Source organism: Cimex lectularius, unplaced genomic scaffold, assembly GCF_000648675.2.
Source record: "Cimex lectularius strain Harlan isolate CLEC.00 unplaced genomic scaffold, Clec_2.1 scaffold100, whole genome shotgun sequence".
NCBI lineage: Eukaryota > Metazoa > Arthropoda > Insecta > Hemiptera > Cimicidae > Cimex > Cimex lectularius.
The window spans coordinates 183,302-204,529 of record NW_019392663.1 but is presented as its reverse complement, the minus strand read 5'-3'; the positions used below and the strand labels follow the sequence as shown (position 1 = coordinate 204,529).

General features: G+C 35.3%; 1 protein-coding gene across 6 annotated transcripts in view; it reads right to left on the bottom strand.

Moving 5' to 3' along the window:
- The window catches only part of LOC106672933 (mucin-5AC), a 287,198-nt gene that overhangs the window by 95,983 nt on the left and 169,987 nt on the right, over window positions 1-21,228 (bottom strand). For all 6 annotated transcript variants that reach the window (XM_024224975.1, XM_024224973.1, XM_024224977.1 and 3 more), the window contains one exon: window positions 6,991-7,270. In XM_024224975.1, the coding sequence (XP_024080743.1) occupies window positions 6,991-7,210 (220 nt within the window). In that variant the 5' untranslated portion in view covers window positions 7,211-7,270. The remainder of the gene's footprint in view (window positions 1-6,990; window positions 7,271-21,228) is intronic.

Genomic DNA, 21,228 nt, shown 5'->3' with positions numbered 1-21,228 from the left:
TACGTTTTGTTTACTTTTTTAGTATTACCATTAAGTTTTTAGAAGTTTCAAAATCTTAACGACTATTTTTAACCAATTGTAAATTAAATTTTTAGCCATTTAACGTAAATTTAACATTGGTAATAATTGACCTTTAAAAATTTATGTTTAATTTATGTAAATAATGTTTACAGCTCAATAGTAGGAACAAATTAACTGTAAGCCCCATATTTCTCAGTGTTTAGAGAACCAGGTAAATCTTACATCAAATTTAGACAAGAACTTTAGTAAGTAGTAATAACTAAGTGATTTTGTATTTTGCTTGCTTAAACGTAAAATGAAAACCACAAATGAATCTCATATGGGTACATTATAGAATACATTTTTGAAAAAGGTTGAAGTAAACTGAAAAGTGAAATATCTCAAATACAATTGGTATTGAGTAGTCTAATTTTACATGTATTAGAATCTTCTATTAACCTGTCAAGTTTCAAAATTTTAATCTCATTTTTTAAACCGTGTGTATCCGAAAATCCAAATAATAACAATTAATCGTTTCATTGGAGATAACCGACCATTGATAACATAAATGTATTTTCAGCTACATTAGTTGGTATGACTTTTCTGTAACCGTCATATTTGACAGTGTTTACAGAACCCAGAAAATCTTACTTAAACTTTAGACAAGAACTTAGGAAACTAGTAAAAGTATTCTACGTAATTTTGTATTTTATTTGCTTTAGGCTACAAAAAATTAATCTAATAGAATTTTCAATGCTCTTTCCATTGCTGTAACCAAATTTACATTTGGAATAATGTTGAAAAGCTGAAGTAATCTGAAAAGTGAAATATCTCGCATACAATTGAAAATCAGACTTTTAACAGTGTAAGGGGTCAGTTCTGTAGGTGGTTTATGTTGTTGTTGACGTCTTCTATGGCGAGTCATCAACAAATCTGTGTATTTGTTTGATGTTGTGTTTTGAAATAATTTCAAGGGACTATTATTCGCTAAACGTTTTGTAAAAATATCTGCGAGAGACCATAGAAGTTTCAAAATTTGCAATTATTATTATCCCTCTTAAATTTGTGTTGAATTTATTAAGCTTCTTTTCGCTATAAACGTTATCAAGGTTTTTGATTTTTTTTAATGGAAAAACAGGAAAAGACCCGGGGATGGAGCGAGACAGGTGAGCCATAGGAAAATTATGTTAGTCAGTGGGACGCTTGGGACCAATTGGCAGCGAGCCAGTCGTGAAGGGGTTGGAAAATGTCCTAGATTGGTGAGGGTGGAAGTGTCGAGCAAAGTTGAGGGGGGAAAACCGGTAAAAAATGTGGTACAAAAAGCTCTGGAACTGTCATTGCAGACGATCTCTAATCTAGCGATAAAATCAAAGGTTTTCCTACATTATAACGCGTGTGATTTCAGGCAGAACATTTTGTTATAACATTATAATGACAGAGCCTACATTATAAGTAGTAGAGCAGCGGCGTATTTAGCCGAAGGTCGTGGGTTCGAATCCTGCCCGTGACACTAACTTATTCTTTTTAACCTTGCATAAAGATTAATCGATTGAAAGAAGTTATTGGGTCAATTGGATCACGAAATATAATGGATTATAATGTCAGTTTATTGTTTTTTTACTAATTAGTAAGGTTGTGTTATCAAAAATTTGTTAGTTATCATTCCTGAAAAATATGATGATTCTGTCAGGACTGGCGTTCTACTTTCCTTCGGTATTATTGGGTGTTCGGAAAATGAAGTAGGAATACGCTGATTTCTTGACTAATTTAAAAACGTAGTATAAGAAGAAAATCCGCTGGAAGCAGCATCATACTCAAGCTCCCTCACAGCTTTCCCGTTCTAAGAATCGTTCACGTAGCTTTAAAGAATGATGACCTAAGACCTCCACATCCCATGAACCATCCTAACCCTACTGCTCCAGCCATCTCAACGCTATTCCGTCTTAAGAATCTTTCACGAAGCTTTAAAGAATGATGACCTCAGGACCTCCACTTCCCATAATCTATCCTAGTCCTATTGCTACAGTCCTCTCAACGCTTTTTCGTCCTAAGATTACTTCACAAGCTTTAAAGAACGATGACCTCAAGATCTCCACATCCCATGAACCATCCTAGGCCTACTGCTTCAGCCATCTCAACATTTTTTCGTCTTAAGAATCCTTCACGTAGCTTTAAAGAAGGATGACCTCAAGACCTCCACATCCCATGAACCATCCTAGCCCTACTGCTCCAGCCATCTCAACGCTTTTTTGTGTTAAGAATCCTTCACGAAGCTTTACAGAACAATCGCCTCAAGACCTCTACATCCCACGAACGATCCTCGCGTTACTGCTCCAGCCATCTCAACGCTTTTTTATCTTAAGAATCCTTGACGTAGCTTTAAAGAATGATGACCTAAGACTTCCACATCCCATGAACCATCCTAGCCTTACTGCTCCAGCCATCTCAACGCTATTCCTTCTTAAGAATCCTTAACGAAGCTTTAAAGAATGATGACCTGAAGATCTCCACATCTTATGATCCATTTTACCCTAACAGCTCCATTTCTAAATCCGTCAGGTTTATAAACCCTTCCCAGTTTAGTAAACCTATATCACAGATGGTGCTTACCAAACGTGAACTGTTATCTATTGGTGTGCTTTCATGAAGCATAAAGTATAAAGAAATATATCTAGGATAACAAATTACCTCGCATATTTGTACAAAAATCTTTAATTAGGACTTATATTTTTGCCACAGTTCCAAATTAAAGGACGAATCGAAAAAAAGAAGATATGAATTGAATGGGTCCTGTCATTTTATTCTAGGTCTTTGAAGCCTAGTTGATTAACCAAAGTTTAGGACGGAAAATGATTACGCTGCACTGTTCAACTGTCCGATGGCTCATCGATTTCTAAGACGAGGGTATAACCAACACGGCAAAATTCCACTGGCACAAAGCTTCGTAGGCTAAACTGGCAAATTGGGCCTTTTTTTGTGCAATAAAAAATTAACTTAAAGAATCATTATGAGTTATTAAAAAAATGCTTTGAGCTTTTTTATATGAACGGCTGACAGAATTTTTTTAATATAAATTGCATAGTTTTAAAACTACATTTGTATTAATTATTTAGGTTGAATGATGTCAGACTTTTCTCCAAAGGCTATTAGGAATGATTTTAGCATTAAAGTTTCCATACTTACAGTATAAAAGACAAGGGATGAAGAACATATTAAATGTGATTTTTTTTTCTTCGAAGTAAAATAAGATAATGAAGTCCTATCCGTCAAAGAACGTAGTTCAAAAGTGTGTGCTGATAGTACATAGAGACAATACGGCCTGTTGGAGGTAGATAAGGTTTTCGTCCCCTTTTCTTTTCATAATTTCTCTTGGGCTTTCTCATCTTACCGCTCAATTACCAACTTTTAAATGCCGAGGCCAACTTTGGACCACCGACCGACACTCCTTAAATTATTTATGAGACAAAACGCCATAGACCCGATGATTGAATTAGCAGTGTACCACTCCTCTTTCCCCACCCCTTCCGTAACAACCCTAAATTGCTTCCCCTTGGGAATTCGTGCACCTCTTTCGAGAAAAATGATAACTACTTTATATTCCTGGAAGAAAGACTATGAGCTTTTAATTCAAGATTTTAAAAATTCGGAGGATATCATCTTTAATAGACGATTCGAGTTAGATGAAAAAAAATCTTTAGGTCGGAAAAATTTATTTTGCAATGATGTGGTTAATAATATTTAAAAAACATTGAATTGCAAAAAGTTAAAATGGCAACCATTAGATTGCAAATTCCCTCTGAAAATGATAAACAAAAAGCTTCGAATGAACTAACCACGAAACCGTTCGGTGTTATTTTAAACTGGAAAAAAGAGTCGATACAAAATGAATTTTGTATTTTTTTTAATGGGCACTACAACCATTACATTTTAAATGTTTCATAACACAATATCTCATGCTACTAAGCAAACTTAAATCGGATTACTGAAATTGCGGAAATCCTCTATTTTATCCCCATAACCAATTCTGAGAACAATTTTACCGTTTTAAGGCTAAATGTACGCCAAAATATTATATCAGCATTATCAAAATTACTTGACCTCTCAATTCTGGACAATTCCAAATTTTTCTGTTCGGTAAAAGGATTTATCATCTCTATTATCATAGAATTCTCGCTAATTGGCTCAAAAAATATTTTAACAAAAAATAAATCAAATAAAATCTGAAGGGGTTGCGTCAGCCGGGCGGTTAGGGCGTCCTACTCGTCTTGCTCACGCTAGCGTTCCTCGGTTCGAATCACGGCAGAGACCATGGCTTTTTGGTTGATAAGATTATGAAAAATGTATTATAAAGTGCTTTGACCCCTCGTCCGCGAAATCCTACTATTAATTGGACGTTAAACCTTCCTGTACGACAGTAATTACTTTTAAATAAATAGAGTTTGTAATTTTCGGTGTACCAAATTTTCAAATAAGAAATAACACACAAGTCGGTAATATTTGCATAATTTATTTTTAAATTTTATGTTCTTGAGGGGTTTGTAATAATTATTTTTCGACTAAGGTGGTAGTGCGATTATGTGTCATTTTTACACAAGCCATTCAGTTTTAGATTTTTTTTAGGATCGTAATTTATTTTTGCAGAAAATTTGATTCTGCAAATCCTCTTTTTTTATACAACAACAATTTTTTACAAGAATGCTAGAAAAAGGAATTCTAAAAAAGGCAAAAATTACAGATATTTTGTTTGATTTAAATTTGAAAGAACTGTAATGCAATTAGCGTTAATTCTATGATGTTAGAGATAATAAATGTCTTCATTTAACGAAAAAATCTGGAGTAGTATAGAAATAAGCGGTCAAAAAATTTGAATCAAAGTTTAACCGAAAAATACTGGAAGAATATTGCTTTTTAAAAAAAAAGATTATTGAGATTGTTATGCGTAGTAAGATCAAATCCAGGAGCTTTCTGAGGTTGAGGTGTATATCATACTAAAAAACTAGATTTCAAAGAAAAATGTATCAGTGCTTATTTTATTTGTGGGTAACAATTTTTTTGACATTTAATATACGATATATTTTCTCTATGCTTTCAGACAGTCATTTTACTCTCTACCATCATGTATGTAAAGAACTAAAGTTGTAACCAGTAATCAAAGCGAAAAATAAATAAACTCTCTGATTTATGTGGAAATTTACCATCGATACACTGACGGGTCTAGAACGCAGCTGGGTATAAAACTAGAACTGTTTGGTGCTGGAAAGAAATTCCCAGAACCCATGGGAAAATACACTAGCATCTTCCAGGCTGAATTCCATGTAGTTGAGAGATATACCCAGTTCAACTTGAACAAAGATTAATAAACAAGACAAAGCATTAAGTACAAACATCATTAGCTCAAAGATGGTGCTGAATTGCGTAACTAAACCAAACAGATTAGTTAACAAGGTAGCACAATTAATTCACCCTCTGCTGGTTCCCAGGTGTAGAGGGTAACAAGAAAACCGACGCCCTTGACAGGAATGGGGATGCCCACTGATAGGACCTGGGGCCTTCTGTGGCATAGGAATCCACTCTACCAATTTACACCACAGACAGAAGGATAAAAAGGTCGTGGGTTCGAATCCCGCTCTTGACACTAACTTTTTCATTTCAACCAAGACCTTACATAAAAAGATTAATTAATTGAAAGAAGTAATTTAGTTAATAGACCACTAAATATAATGGACTTATAGAAAAATTGGGAAGGAAACAAACAACAGACTGCATCAAAGGAAGTAGGAAAAACTATGAATCCTGACAATATTCTTGACAGGCAATTGCAGACTGAATGGGCATCTCAAGAATATTGGTTTATTATTTCCAATTTTTATGCAAAGACAGTTGAGAAGAAAAATTAGTGTTACGAGCGGGATTCGAACCCGGAAGTGGGATATGTTTTTTCTCAACGGTCTGTGTATAACCATTGGAAATAATGTGTGGTGATTAGTGACCGTTAATCGATATTTATTTAGAAATCGTGAGATGCGGTATGGTGGGATGAAGGTTGCAGAAAATCATTTTCTTTATCGTACCAACGTTTCGATCTTTATTGAGATCATCTTCAAGGCCTGGGATTTACCAACATTGTTTACATATAACAATTACATGTTCAATGAACAATTTATTGTATAAATTTACTTTTTCACATCCAAAATGTAATTGTTATATGTAAACAATGTTTGTAAATCCCAGGCCCTGAAGATGATCTTACTAAAGATCGAAACGTTGGCACGATAAATAAAATGATTTTCTGAAATTTACATCACACCAGACCGCATCTCACGATTTCTAAATAAATTGGAAATAATAATTAATAATAAATCGATAACTAGTTAAAGGAAGATGAGTACAACCAACAAGCACGTGCAGATCGTGCAAAGAAGCAGAGAAGATATCAACCCACGTACTAACAAACAGTGGTGTTACATTTTCCCTCAGGGGGAAGTGTTTTGGAAAGCACAACGAAAAAATTCAACCAATAAAACCGGGCATAATGATCAAATATCTCAAAAAACTACGTGTCACCGGTGTGCTATAGGTACAGAGCAGGGGATAAAATAGCTATCAATGAGCGCAGTACATGACACACCCCAAACAATACATCTACATCTATGTTGAAAATTGGTTGTTATTAGTTTGGTATGACCCCTCGTCCTCAGCCGACTCGTAGTTGGATCTTAACCCTTCCTTTATTATTTTATTTATTACTTATCTAAAAAATAAGCATGGCTTGCATGCAAAGTTTTCTGAAAAAATCAAAATATATAAAACTTGCAATTTTTGCAAAACCCGGATTATCCTTCTTATTTGATGATTTTTATAACCAATTGGTGAACTGGGAATCGTCGGCACAAATTTCTGATCCCTGCCCCTACCCCAAAAAATTATTTTCATTGACATACTATTTTGGCTAATATGTAAAACGAGTGACAATATTTCTGTGTGCCTTACCCCCTGTGGAAATGGTGTTTGCTCCAAGAAGGACATCGATGCTGCCGTCGGTGATGATATCAGGATCGTGATAGCTCAGGCTGAGCGAACCTGCAGCGGCTTCTTCTTGCTGAATCCGTGCAAGGACCGAGTTCAGTTCCGTTTTTTCTTGGCTGGTCTCTGGTTCTCTTAATTGTAGTGTCACCCCTGGTTCACCGGGTGTCGTCGTTGCCGAATACATGAACACAGTCCTACTGGGCGAACTGCCGAAACCCCCTTCCAGACGCACCTCTCCAACACCCTGGAACAGTTTGTTATGTGTCTGATAAATGTGATATAGATTTAACTTCATTCAATCATAAAAAAAACCCTGTTTAAATTAAAACGAATCACAAATCATAATTGAAGTATGTACATCTATGCTAAAACTGTACAATTGTTAATAGAGTAGACGATGAAACTCAGGATTAGCAGAGCTTTAGACAACAAAGCATGTTCTGAAATTATTGAATTCATTATATATTATTGGAACAATGCCTGGACGTCTAGTCAATGCACGTTATTGCATCCACTATAAATCTACAAGGAACTCCCCTTAGAGTCCCTTTTGTTCATGTCCCTTTTGAACGGTGTTAGTCACCCAGAATACCTCCGGCTCGATACCGTTCTTCTGATAATAATTATACTTAATTTATTACTCACACAATTTCAAAAGACGATGTAGCAAAAATTCACACTAGATCGGTTTATTATTCTGTAGTAACTTATTTTCTTCAAGCTGTTGGACCATCGGTCAGTCATACTCATTTTATTTCTCTGTTCGTAATTAGGCCTTTCATTGGATTAGCCAGATTTTATTGTCAATATATTGGCATTATATAAAATATCACGGTTTAATCGGACTACGGTTATAATGTCATTTTGACTCTTTGAAAAGCCAAGCTGTGATAAACAGAACAGATCAAAATAATCATTTAACGTTATAAGTAATCAGATGATTCCTTGGGTGGAATTAGGATTAGTTTCATATTTCTGTGGCAGCTCATTAAAAAATAAACGATAGCAAATAATCCTAGTTGTATAGCTCAAGAAGGTGAAAAAGCACCGTTTTAAATAATTGATTAAAACAGTCTAATTATATGCCACAAAGTTTTTTTTAGCTTAGACTAGGAATATTTTTTTTCACGCTGGATTCGAACCCGGGACCTTCACCTTACAGTGATGAGCGTCGTGTCAATGCCTAAACCGTTGCAGCCACCGACGCCCTCTCTGCCTCCTCACTAGGAATATTAAAGCCAAGGAAGAAAAAATCCCTAAAATGATTCCCTGCCGAAAAAATTATTATTTTTAATAATAATAAAAATTATTAATACATAGCTATCTACTGCTGCATATTTAATAAGGTAATGTGTTAAATTTCCTTTTTAATATTTTAGAATGAATAGTGAACCAAAACTACCGTTGAAACATGAGAAGAATGTCAGGAACGATAATAAAGATGAAAAGTTAGAGTTCATCAAAATTTATATTTGTAGAAGACATAAGACAGGAAATTTAATTTTTAATACACCGGTAAAGGAAATTTATAAAAATATTAACTTATGATGATCCTACGGCCGTGAAAATGAAACTTTTTGGTGATACTAGATCAAAAAACATTAGGCACATGTCCAACCTTGCCCATGGTGGCGAAAAGAAATATTTTAAGCAATTTAAATAAGTATATATTTTTATTATGCACGTATTGCAAGATTTTTGTCTTTACCAAAAGAAAATTACAAAACCGAAAACAAGCTTCTTGCAAAGTAGGTTAAAAATGTTTAAAAAAAACTCCCTCAAACGTTTTATTTGGTATACCCGGTTCTAATTTATTTATGCATTCGTTTTGCATGCATTTCAAGGATGCTATACAAGTAAATTCGTTTAAAATAAGGAAATAATATGCAGACTCGTATTAAATTGGACTGAATATATAAAAAGTTCCAAAAACGCAAAGATGTTTCTACTTTCAATATGATTTTTTTATATCGGACAAAAAATACATATTTTTGGCTGGAATTGCCAAAGTTTTTTCCGCTGTTGTCCTGTCGCTGTTGTTCAACTTAAAAATTCATAACACCAATGGATTGGATCAAATTTCAAAACTTTTACAACCGCTAGAAAGCTTAATTTCTTTGCATTTCGTCAACAAGGTTTAGACATCAAATCGTTATCAGCAAAAAAATTAAGGAAATTTTCCAGATGGTTTATTTAATATCTCCGGTATTAATTTATATACAGAGACCATGTGTAGGGTGTAGGGTTGAAAATCTGGTTAAGTTACTTAAGTATATAACCTTCTAAACCCTGTAAAGATTTGTAGTGGTTGGTGAAGATGTTTCAGAATTGTGACTTTTTTGTTCTGTTTGAAAGAGGCAGCTTTTAGATTTAAGTTGGTAGCCTAGGTCTTAGAGGCCCGTCTCCTCCAATAGTGTGCTCATTTCTGTCAACCAATGTCAACTAATTCACTACTTTCGTGGTCCGCTTGACCAATTAATACATGACAATTAATTAAGGTTTTTAGTTGAGAAGAAAAAAAGTTAATGGCACGAGAGGGATTCGAACCCACGACCTTCGGTTAGATACGTCGCTGCTCTACCACCTGAGCTATCGTGACCTCGATTCACTCGGACATCAACTCTCCATCTCAACCCCACCTTATGAGTTTTCCCTCCTTTTGCCATTTTTCAAATGTCGTGTAATCGGTTTGGATCCTCGACGACAATTGAAATGGCGACGGAGAGCTTTAGTGAAGTGTACTTCATTTTTAAATCATTAATTCACTACTTTCGTGGTCCGCTTGACCAATTAATACATGACAATTAATTAAGGTTTTTAGTTGAGATGAAAAGAGGAGAGTTGATGTCCGGGTGGATCGAGGTCACGATACCTCAGGTAGTAGAGCAGCGGCGTATCTAGCCGAAGGTCGTGGCCTCGAATCCCTCTCGTGCCATTAACGTTTTTTCATCTCAACTAAAAATCTTAATTAATTGTAATGTCAACTAAATTGAGATTTTATGTCATTATAAATAATAAAATAAGTATGCAATCAACAAAAACTACTCAAACGTTTTATTTTATCTCCAGATGTGATTTATTTAAGATGACCACGTTTTTGTTCTTGCGAAAATTGCATGTAGTGTATAAAGCTCTACATTCATGTAGAATTGTCCATGTGGATAGGTAAAGTAGTTTCAACGTTAACACTATTTTAATAATTCGAAATGGTTTTCGAAAACAACAACACCCCTAGAGCGGAAGGAATTGTGTTCTTGCTCTTAAAACCCAAGTGTATACTAAAACTAACTTATTACCTCATCCCAATATCCTGTATGCCCGATAGGTGCTTTCAAGTACGAGGGACATCCTTCTCTCCCACCGACGAAAGTAGGTGTTCCACAAGGCAACATCCTTGGTACCATGCTCTTTTCTTATTATTTTCTTTTCTTATTGTTCTTTTTCGGCTATTATTTTTTATAAAAACATAAAATACATTTTTTTAAATAAAAACTCAAGTTAATAGGTTAAGATTAAAATGGATTCGTTAATGTCCTTGCGGTTGTTATTGATTTGTGTATTTTTGGGATTTTTGTTGTGCTTGTTTATTTCTTAGGTTATCATATTTTTCCATGTTATTTGAAGCTTGAGGGGTATCTGATGGTTTTGTGTGAAGTATGTATTCCGTTTATGTTGCCAAATGGACGTTGTGTCTAGTAGTGTAATGATACAATTGCATGTAGTCGTGTTGATGTCTTCTCTCAGGGGTTTTCCAAACTATTGAGAATATTTAATAATAATAAATCAAACGCAACCATGTTATGCTTTTACAAATCATTTTTAGATAACGTTAAAATTTGGAAGTTGGATTTGTAAGGAGACGCTAATAAATAAAACGTCTTGAAATAGGAAAGTCTGCTTTGTGTTGAGAAATGAGGGGCAATAACGAAAAACGCTCTTCACTCTCATCAATCGGGAAAACTTTTCCCCTGTGTAATTAACTTTGATAAGTGTTATCGCAATTGGGCGAAATTGGGCAAAATACGAAATGATAAAGTTTTAAGCAAGTTGCCGCTCAGGATATTAAACCGGGCGAACTCGATCGCTTTGGTTACTAATTGAACTCGTCGCCATTTGAAGAGGAAACTGTTAGGGGGTCCGCATCCGACTTACATTTGTTGGTTCATTCTTTCCATTGGAGTAAAATTAATTATTATCGACAATTTTTGAAAATTTCAATTAATTAAGGTTTTTAGTTGAGATAAAAAAGTCAATGGCACGAGCGGGATTCGAACCCACGATCTTCAGCTAGATACGCCGCTGCTCTACCACTTGAGCTATCGTGACCTCGATCCACTCGGACACTAATTTCCCATGTCAATCCCACCTTTTGAATTTTCCCTCCTTTTTGCCATTTTTCATCTAAAAACCTTAATTAATTGAAATATATTAATTGGTCAAGCGGACCACGAAATTAGTGAATTTTTGAAAATGATGGATATTCGATAACAGTTGAAGTGAACCAAAAGCCCCAATTGGACCCAGTTACGATATAAATTTCTGAAGGAAGCTGCCGATATAAACATACTGCCAAGATGTTTTTTGTGGTTAAGAGGTAACCAATAGTAGAGGTCCTGCCGCCCATCGAAAAAGCCTATTTAGAGTTAGTTAGGGTTCGAATTCAGGGTTGGTGAAAGAATATTTGATTTTTTATTAAAACGTTTTGTAAACTAATTAGTGTGAATTCTGTGAAAAAAATTTGCAGGTGAATTGAGAGGTGAATAAATTTGGATCATTTTGGCGTATAAGCGTACTAAAGAGGATACATTTACTACACTTGCAAACCCTGCTATGTACAGCATGATAGTAAGACTTTTACTTACATACGGAGCTATAGCCTGGGCTGATAAAGCAGAACAAGTGACTAAAAGAAAAGAACTCACAAAAATACAGAGACTTGCATGCATCTGCATAACGGGAGCAATGAGAACATGTCCTACAATTAGCAAGGAAAACGTACTGGGACCCCTTACACCACATGGTAATAAGGACAGCGCAGAAAACCATCATTAATTTTACCAAAGAGAAACCTCCAACAGAAATAAAACTAAAATGGAGAGATTGCAATAAACTATGGAAAGACCATCCGATACTCATGGCTCCAAGAGACGACATGAACAGGATGTTTGAATTTAACCAAAACTTCCGAATAAACCAAGGTACCAAAAAAGAATGGGAACGAGAGGGAAACAACTCTTTCAAGAATAGCACCATCCTTTGGTACACAGATGGATCTAGAACAAAAGAAAGTACAGGGGCAGAAGTATTTGGAACCAAATACTTAGAACCCATGGGAAAATACACCAGTATCTTCCAAGCTGAGATTCATGCAATCGAAAGATGTACCCAACTCAACCTAAGTAAAAGGTACAAAAACAAGAATCTATCAGTCAGATAGCCAAGCAGCCATCAAAGCACTAAGCTCAAATATCATTAGTTCAAGGATAGTGCTGAACTGCAAAACCAAACTAAACATATTAGGTACGCAGAATAAAGTCAGCCTCTGCTGGGTCCCAGGACACATGGGAGTAGAAGGCAACGAGAAAGCGGACACCCTTGCAAGAAAAGGGGCTGCTACACCGCTGATAAGACCCGAACCCTTCTGTGGCATGGGAACCCACACTATTAACGAGTATCTCAGACAGAAGGACAAAAAGAAAATGAGGGAACTATGGAATTCACTCATTGGACACAGACAATCCAAGAATCTTTTAACCAATTTTGGAAGGAAAGAAATTACAGAAGGTGTCAAGGGAAGCAGGAACAAACGATTCCTAACAGGACACTGCAAGTTAAATGGACACTTAAAGAATATTGGAATAATCCAAGATGGCACATGCAGATTCTGCAAAGAGGCAGAAGGGACACCAACACATCTACTAACAAACTGCGGAGCTACACTAGCCCGAAGCAGGAAATGTTTTGGGATGTATAATGTGACCATAGAAGAGGTTCAACCATTGAAACCGGGCCTCTTAATCAAGTTTCTTGATGAAATAGGACTCACCGATGTGCTTTAGGCAGCATCTTAAAGGGCGCAGTTTGCCATACCCTGAAATCATCTACATATCTACGTTACATCTACTACACTTGCGCCCTCCCCACTAAATAACATTGGACAGGAAAGTTTATAACTGAAGCAAAAGGGAAGTGTGAGGAATTTTAGAGACTATGTAGCAAAGCAAGAGAAAATATACGGTGTTGATACAAAGTTCACAGGTAATTCACCGATTCCTTATAGTAAAACCTCATAGTTTTGACATCGCTCCAGACTTAGAACAATATAATGGTGAGAAAACGTAGTACGCTAACCGACTCACTATTTTCTTTATCCTAGATTCTCTGTACTTCCTCGATTGTGGATAAAATAATACATACAGCACACACAGCTACATATAAAACAGAAAGAAGATAAAATATGATGGTCTGGTTAGCGTTGACACACAGAGTACTTAGTGCAATTGGAGATAAAGTTCTCCATTCGCGCTCATAAATTCAACTCACCTCATATGACTGGATATTCATCGGGGTAAATGGGGATAAGCCCTTCCAGGACTTTTGCATTTATCTTTCTTACAATTACTGAATAATGATTTATATATGCACAAATTTGCACACAGCTGAGCCTATTACTTCTCGCGGACCACCGACAATGTCATTTATATTGTAATCGAGAATCATGCACCTGGGGTGTTGTCAGTACGGGTCAGACCTCGGTCTTATCGGTCCAGTCGTCGAGGTCGGGCTCGAGGGAACATCAACAGAAAGGACATTTCAGCCTCAACACGATTAGTCTTAAAAACGTTCTTTCTTATTTACATATCATTCACTTAGGATGGCCTAGTACTTGATATTCCTCGATCACCTTTTTCGATTATTATATACCTAACCTAATTGGGGGTTGATGGGGTACTGAACATTTCGCCATAGACCCTCTCACACTATGCATTCAGACTAATAAATACATTCATTCTCAACACTCACTAGAGGACGCAAGACTATCAGTGCTATATACAATAAAACAACTCTGTTTCCTCTACAAATCGGAAAAAGGGACCTAGATACTCGTTCAAGCACAATTCTCATATCAGATGGCATTCCTATGCGCTCACTATGAAGGAATTACACCCTTCAATTGAATTCGCCTAATAAGATGGGGACATATGGAGCAACCCTTCTTTACATACTGGAGACATAACAGGTTTTCGCCCAGACGTAAAAGCTCCCATGGCACATGCTCAATCATGTGAAAATTACTCTTCTTCTACGAATCAGGTCTTCCGTAAACCATCTATCGATACGTAAGAGCTTCTCTGCCAATTTAATAATGTTTTTATTGGATTTTTAGCATGTCTCATGTTTAGCATCTCGGTGTCCAAGTCGGGAGGTTGGGATGCATTAGGCGCCTCGTACACCCTTTCGTAACCTTCCAGTTCTATATGCCCGGTTACCCAGATGCAATCACCATTTTTTTAAGACTCCAGCAATTTCTCCAACAAGAGCACATGAAATGGTCGACGGAGAACCTGTACAGACGGCAGTAATCGTGCTGTGGGAGTCCGTACAGACCAGGTAAGCAGAACCAACACCATCTTAGTAGTTTCAATGTAGTGTAGTAATAAATCAGACTTATCGATTAATTAAAATATTACACTCAATATGATGTACAGTCTGACTATAAATTATCTCGAGATCGGTAGCCGAGTGTTAAGCCGTGAACACACTTACCCGATGCAAGTCGATGCGACGCTATCCGATGCTACCCGACGCCTTCTCATGTTTTAGTAGGGTGTGCAGATCTAGACGACGTCAAGCGTACAGTCACACAGCGTGTGTCACAAATATGTATCACAATCGCAACGCCTCTTTTTTTCTTAATGCATTATTTTGAGCAAACCATGTAATAAATTGTAAGTAAAATTTTATTAGCACAACCATGTTTTAAATAAAGTTATTCCGATGTTTGATAAATTTTCTGCCTAACCATCATAATTAAATAATTTTTTATAAAAACTCATTAATTTTTGATCTCGTTTAATTTGGTTTACATTAAAATAAGAACGTTGTAATTAATATAACGTCAAAATTACATATACATATTTTGAAATAAACTACAAAAAAGAGTGTCTTGTTCTGACGCTACTCGTCGAAAAGGGTGTAATTTTGTAAGCAAAACCATTAAATACATTGTTAGTTAAATTTTATGAGCAAAACAGTGTAATAAATTGTTGGTTAAATTCATTATATCAAACAATAGCATTCCGGTGTTTTGAATTTTATTTTTTTTTTAATTTTTATCAATTTTCTAACAAACCATTAAAATTAATTTTTTAAAATAAAAACTAATGAATTTTTGATCTCGGTTAATTTGGTTTATATTAAAATAAGTATGTTGTAATTACGGCAATAACACATGTAGTTTGAAATAAAATATTCTTTTGTCTTCGACTTTACTCGATGCTACTCGACGAAAATCTGGACAGTGGGAATCGCAGAGAGTACAGTAGGGTAGCGTTACATAACATCGGGCAGATGTGCACGGGGTAATACAACCTTATAGAAATTTGGACTTTGGATTTGGGTAGTATCGGGTAGCGTCGCATAGCGTTGCATCGGGTAAGTGTGTTGCTTTCGGGCGTCTAACTCGTATTTGCCACACTAACGGTCCTGGGTTCTAATCCCGTCGTAGCTCATGTTTTTCTTTATTTGGAAATAGTATTAATGAAAATTCATGTAAAGTAGTTTGACCTCTTTTTCGCTATGTCCAAAAGTAGTTTGATGTTAAGCCATTCTGTATGATTGAAATTATTTTATATTCTCAACGAACTTTCAGAAAAAATAAGCACCCATTCAAAAAAACAAACCCCGTGAATATTTTTATCAATGGCAGGGGTAAAAGTACCATTAAAGACTCAGAAGTAAACACCAAAGTGAAAGTAAATTAAAGTTTGAAAAAGAGGAAAATACACGTTTTAACGAAGTTTTTTGTTACGATGAAAACTTCCAAATGAAGAGGCTATTATTTACAAATTTACCGAGACCGAAAATAAAACAAATCTTACGGGTAGAAAGTCATTGTATGGTACAATTGAATTCCTTTCGGTGATTAATTAAGCAAGTGGTTTGGATGGGGTCGTTGGTACATTGCCAGGTAGAGTCTAGTAGGGGCAATTTGCCAACTGTATTGCTATTTACTACTCCACTTTATCGTGGACATCGGCGCGAAAATACTATTTATTTTCCCACTGGAAGTCTCTTGTGAACCAATCGGCTATTAACGTTATAATGAATTCGCCTCTCTTTTAATAGGCCGAGTTAATTATGCTTTTGGAAAAGGATTTGTTCATACATTTATTAATTTATCTTATGTGTTAACATAAAAGAATCAAACAAAACTATAATTTAAACAAGAATTCTTTATTGTTCAGGGTGATTCACTTCTCGTATGGCCATGTCCGATTCTCAACCCTTTCGCGGATATTCAACATTTTACGTTTTTGCAATTATCTACGATTTTCGTCATAAATCTGCTGGTTGAAATTCATTTTTGATATAATCCAAAAAAGCATTAAAAAGAGCGATAAATTTCTTTTAAGAACGCTCCATTCTAGAACTTTCAATTTATTTGTAAAAAAACACTAAATCATTTAAAACCTACTAAATTTAAAATTGGTAAAACAAAACTACATTTGCAACATTATTGGAAAAATAGTTGAAAAAAACACAACATAAAATGCTGAATATCTGCGGTTCATACGAACTTTGTAACGGTATAGAAGATCGGGACGAACTTTGTCGTACGCGTAGCAAATCACCCACTATAGGAATTTATTTAATTTTTATTTATTTATTTATTTATTTACATATACAGGCTGATTGTCTAATATACTAAAATAAATAACATTTGAAGATGATGAAGGATACAGGGGAGTGGCGTTTCTTGTTCCACAAGCACTGAAGCCTTCTGGATTATTTTGCATTTCTAGTTCCTTAGTTTAGTATAATCAACTCGACACTTCTCCTAAGAAGTACAAGGTCTATGTCTGTCGATTTCCTGGGTCTTCTTTGTATCCCAGGTGTTGTATCCATTGGGCGTTTGCTTCGTATTCAAAGATAATTTGGGCGGCTGTTTCTTACATGCATAATCTACAAATGTTATTGACTGTTTACATGAGGTGTTTTCTCTGATGCCAGGGGCCGGTTAATAGCCATATCACTCCTCTGGGTTTAGCCCTCTCTATTTGAAGCAGTGAGTTATATAGCATTTAAATATATTTTTTTCAATTAATTAAACTTTATGTAAGGTATGTGATTAGATAAAAAAAAGTCAGTGGCACGTGCGGGATTCGAACCCACGACCTTCGGCTAAATACGCCGTTGCTCTACCACTTAAGCTATCGTGACTTCGATCCTCTCGGACACCAATTCCCCATCTCAACCTACGATATCTGAAGTGGTAGAGCAGCGGCATATTTAGCCGAAGGTCGTGGGTTCGAATCCCGCTCGTGACACTGACTTTTTTATCTAAACCCATACCTTACATAAAGATTAATTAATTAAAAAAAAGTTAATTGGTCAATCGAACCACGAATTCTAATAGATTTAAATATATACATTGCATTACATAAAATACATAATGGGGGCAAATTAATTTACAACATTATAAAACTTTTTTAATGTTTTAAATATTTATTTAATATGCAAGTCTATAATTAAATAAATCTATATTTAGTATATTTCATGTTCGCTGAATTCTATTAATGGGAACTGGTAATTAGTAGAGCAGGGATATTAAATAATAATTACTTAATACTTTTATGTAAGGTTTTTGGTTGAAATGAAAAAGTTACTCTCACGAGCGGGATTCGAACCCACGACCTTCGGCTAAATACGCCGCTGCTCTACCACTTGAGCTATCGTGACTTCGATCCACTCAGACACCAACTCCCCATCCCAACCTACAACCTTTCGAATTTTCCCACTTTTTGCCATTTTTCATTTCAACCAAAAATCTTACCTAAAGATAATAAGTAATTTAAAGAAATAATTTGGTCAATAGACCATGAAATATAAGGGATTAAATAATAATGATAAAGTCTTGCAATGAACTTAAAAGTAAATACACATCTTACAAGTTTTCTATTATACATAAATATGATATAATAATCTTAAATAATATTTGAAGAAAAACTAGTTGAAAAGTTTCTTTAAATGTTATCAATTTTAAAAATTGTGTACCAATATCATTAGATTTTGTATACAAATAAAATTATAACCATGAAAAATGTTATTGAAGGGCCAAGTGAGATGGAGAATGCTCTTCTGTTGACAGTCGAGAACTTTTCAGAAGTCCAGCCATTGGCAACAAACCAAGGAAGAGCTTTGATTGTTTGGTTGTGAACATCAACCATTTCTTTATAATTTCTTCGTTGATGTACGTCACGGTAAGAGCTATGATTTGGTGGAAGAGAAACCACATTTTTCTTTTCATTAATAAGCTCCCTTTAGTACCTGACAAATGTGTTAGATTTTACGAGTTCTTGAAAATTGACTGCCCACAGTTTTATCAGAACATAACCTTCTCCGTTTTCCCCAAAAATAAAATTAAATCTTCGCTGTATTCTCCATGAGATTTCTCTTAATCTGTAGAAAATTTCTCAGACATATCTAGAGGAACTCCAAAAAAGTTTTCGTTCGCCACATCATTATGAGTTGGTAGAATTTCATCTTATGATTCTACACCCTATAGCTCATCACCCTCTTCTTTCTCGTGTATCTGACGATAACTGCGCTCTGGTCTCTTCTTCAGTCATGTCCAAGAAAATGCGTGTTCACTCCAAAGCCCTCTGTACTCGACAAAAAGTTAAAAAAAAAATTGTGCACTCACTACACACAATATAATAACACTTATCACAAAATAATAGCGTAATATGTTCGAGTATGAGTTGCAAGCCTTATCTGTTCGCATCAGGACAACTGGCTGGAAGGTAATAGGGTCCTTACCTCACAAGAATGCATTAGGGTCTTATCCGGTCGTTGTCGGACGAGGGCTAGTTCTTGCCTCTAGAGTATCAATGTTCACAACAAATATTATGAGATCAGTATTGCGATCGAAATTGCGGTTCAAAAACCAGTTACAGTACTTAAGAAAGCGGTGTTGAACAGTTTCTATACTGCTGATTTGAGAGGAATAATGGGACTTGACAATATAAGACCTATATTTTTAAACGTTTTTGAATAGCGAATTAAAAACCGAAGTGTTTTTAGAGCTTTAGACCAAATTTTAGATGTATGGTACCTGAATAGTATTGTTAGTCAAAGTAAATTCCTAAATCATTATGTATATGAAATTTATAGTAACTATTGTTAGTAGAGTAGATGTAATGAGTCAGTAGATCAGGTAATTTTAGAAAAAGAAATATGACTGCATTAGAGATATTAAGGGAAATATGATTTAAAGGGCACCAATTGTGAAGAGAAGTAAAGTTGTCCTGATGAATGACGTGATGATATCTTGATTTAATGGCCTTAAACAGTTTAAGCTCATCAGCAAAAAGTAAAAATTCAGAATCAAAAATTCGGTGAAATTTTTTTAAATACATTTATTTATTAAAACTGGCCAAATGAGACCATCTATTAAATTTATTGGTTAATTTAGCAATGAATACAATTTAGTCTAGTCATCAGTGTCACGGTTTCTGTAGTTGATTTCATCTCGTAACCTTTTACAGAACTAACTCAAACGGCTTTGTCTTCTTCATTCGTTTTTTGAAGGCGGCTGATTTCGGTGTGCAAGTGGCTCTGAAGTTATTTATAGTGCTTATAAGCATACTGTGTGAACTCAGTGTCGATGTGTTGGATGTTACTTTGTATGTCGCTATTACGAACGTACCAAGGAGTATCTATCATATTTCGTAGAACTTTTTGTTTATTTTGGAACAATTTCATTATGATTGTATTGCTTCTTTTGGCACATCCCCGAAGGTGTATACCATTTATCCATGTATTGATTTATATCCTTTGATCATAAAGCCGGAACACACTTACCCAATGCAACGTCATGCGACGCTACCCGATGCTACCCGACGCAAATCCAAAGTCCGTTTTTCCATAAGATTATTACCCCCCTGCCCATCTGCCCGATGGTATGCAACGCTACCCTACTCTACGCTCTGCGATCCCCACTGTCCAGATTTTTGTCGGGTCGCATCGAGTACAGTCGAAGACAAAAGAATCGGACACTCATATTTTTATTCAAACTACATGTATTATTGTCGTTACATTAATTACAACATACTTATTGTAATATGAAATATGAATCAAAAATTCATTAGTTTTTATTTTAAAAAAATTAATTTTAATGGTGTAGTAAAAAATTGATCAAAACACCGGAATACCATTTTTTGATATAATGAATTTAACTATCAACTAATTATATGGTTTTGCTCATAAAATTTAACTAACAATTTATTTCATGGTTGTGCTCATAAAATTACATTTTTTTCGTGAGTACCGTCAAAACAGGACACATATTTGTTGTAGTTTCTTTCAAACTATGTATATGTAATTTTGTCGTTATATTAATTACAACATTCTTGTTTTAATGTAAACCAAATTAAACGAGAACAAAAATTCATGAGTTTTTATTTAAAAAAATTTAATTATGATGGCTAGACAGAAAATTTATCGAAATACCGGAATATCTTTATTAAACAATTAAATTTAACTAAAAATTTATTACATGGTTGTGTTCATAAAATTTAATTAACAATTTATTATATGGTTGTACTCAAAATAGTGCATTAAGAACAAAAGAAGCGTTGCGATTGTGATAGTGATTATTGTTATACACGCTGTGTGACTGTACGTGGCTTGCGCTTGACGTCGCATAGATGTGCACACCCTACCAAAACGTGACGAGGCGTCGGGTAGCATTGGGTAGCGTCGCATAGCGTTGCATCGAGTAAGTGTGTTCCTTAAATGATGATTTTATGTTGTAATTAATTAAGGTTTTTAGTTGAGATAAAAAAGTCAATGGCACGAGCGGGATTCGAACCCATGATCTTCGGCCAGATACGCCGCTGCTCGACCACTTGAGCTATCGTGACCTCGATCCACTCGGACACCAACCTCCCATCTAAACCACACCTTTTGAATTTTCCC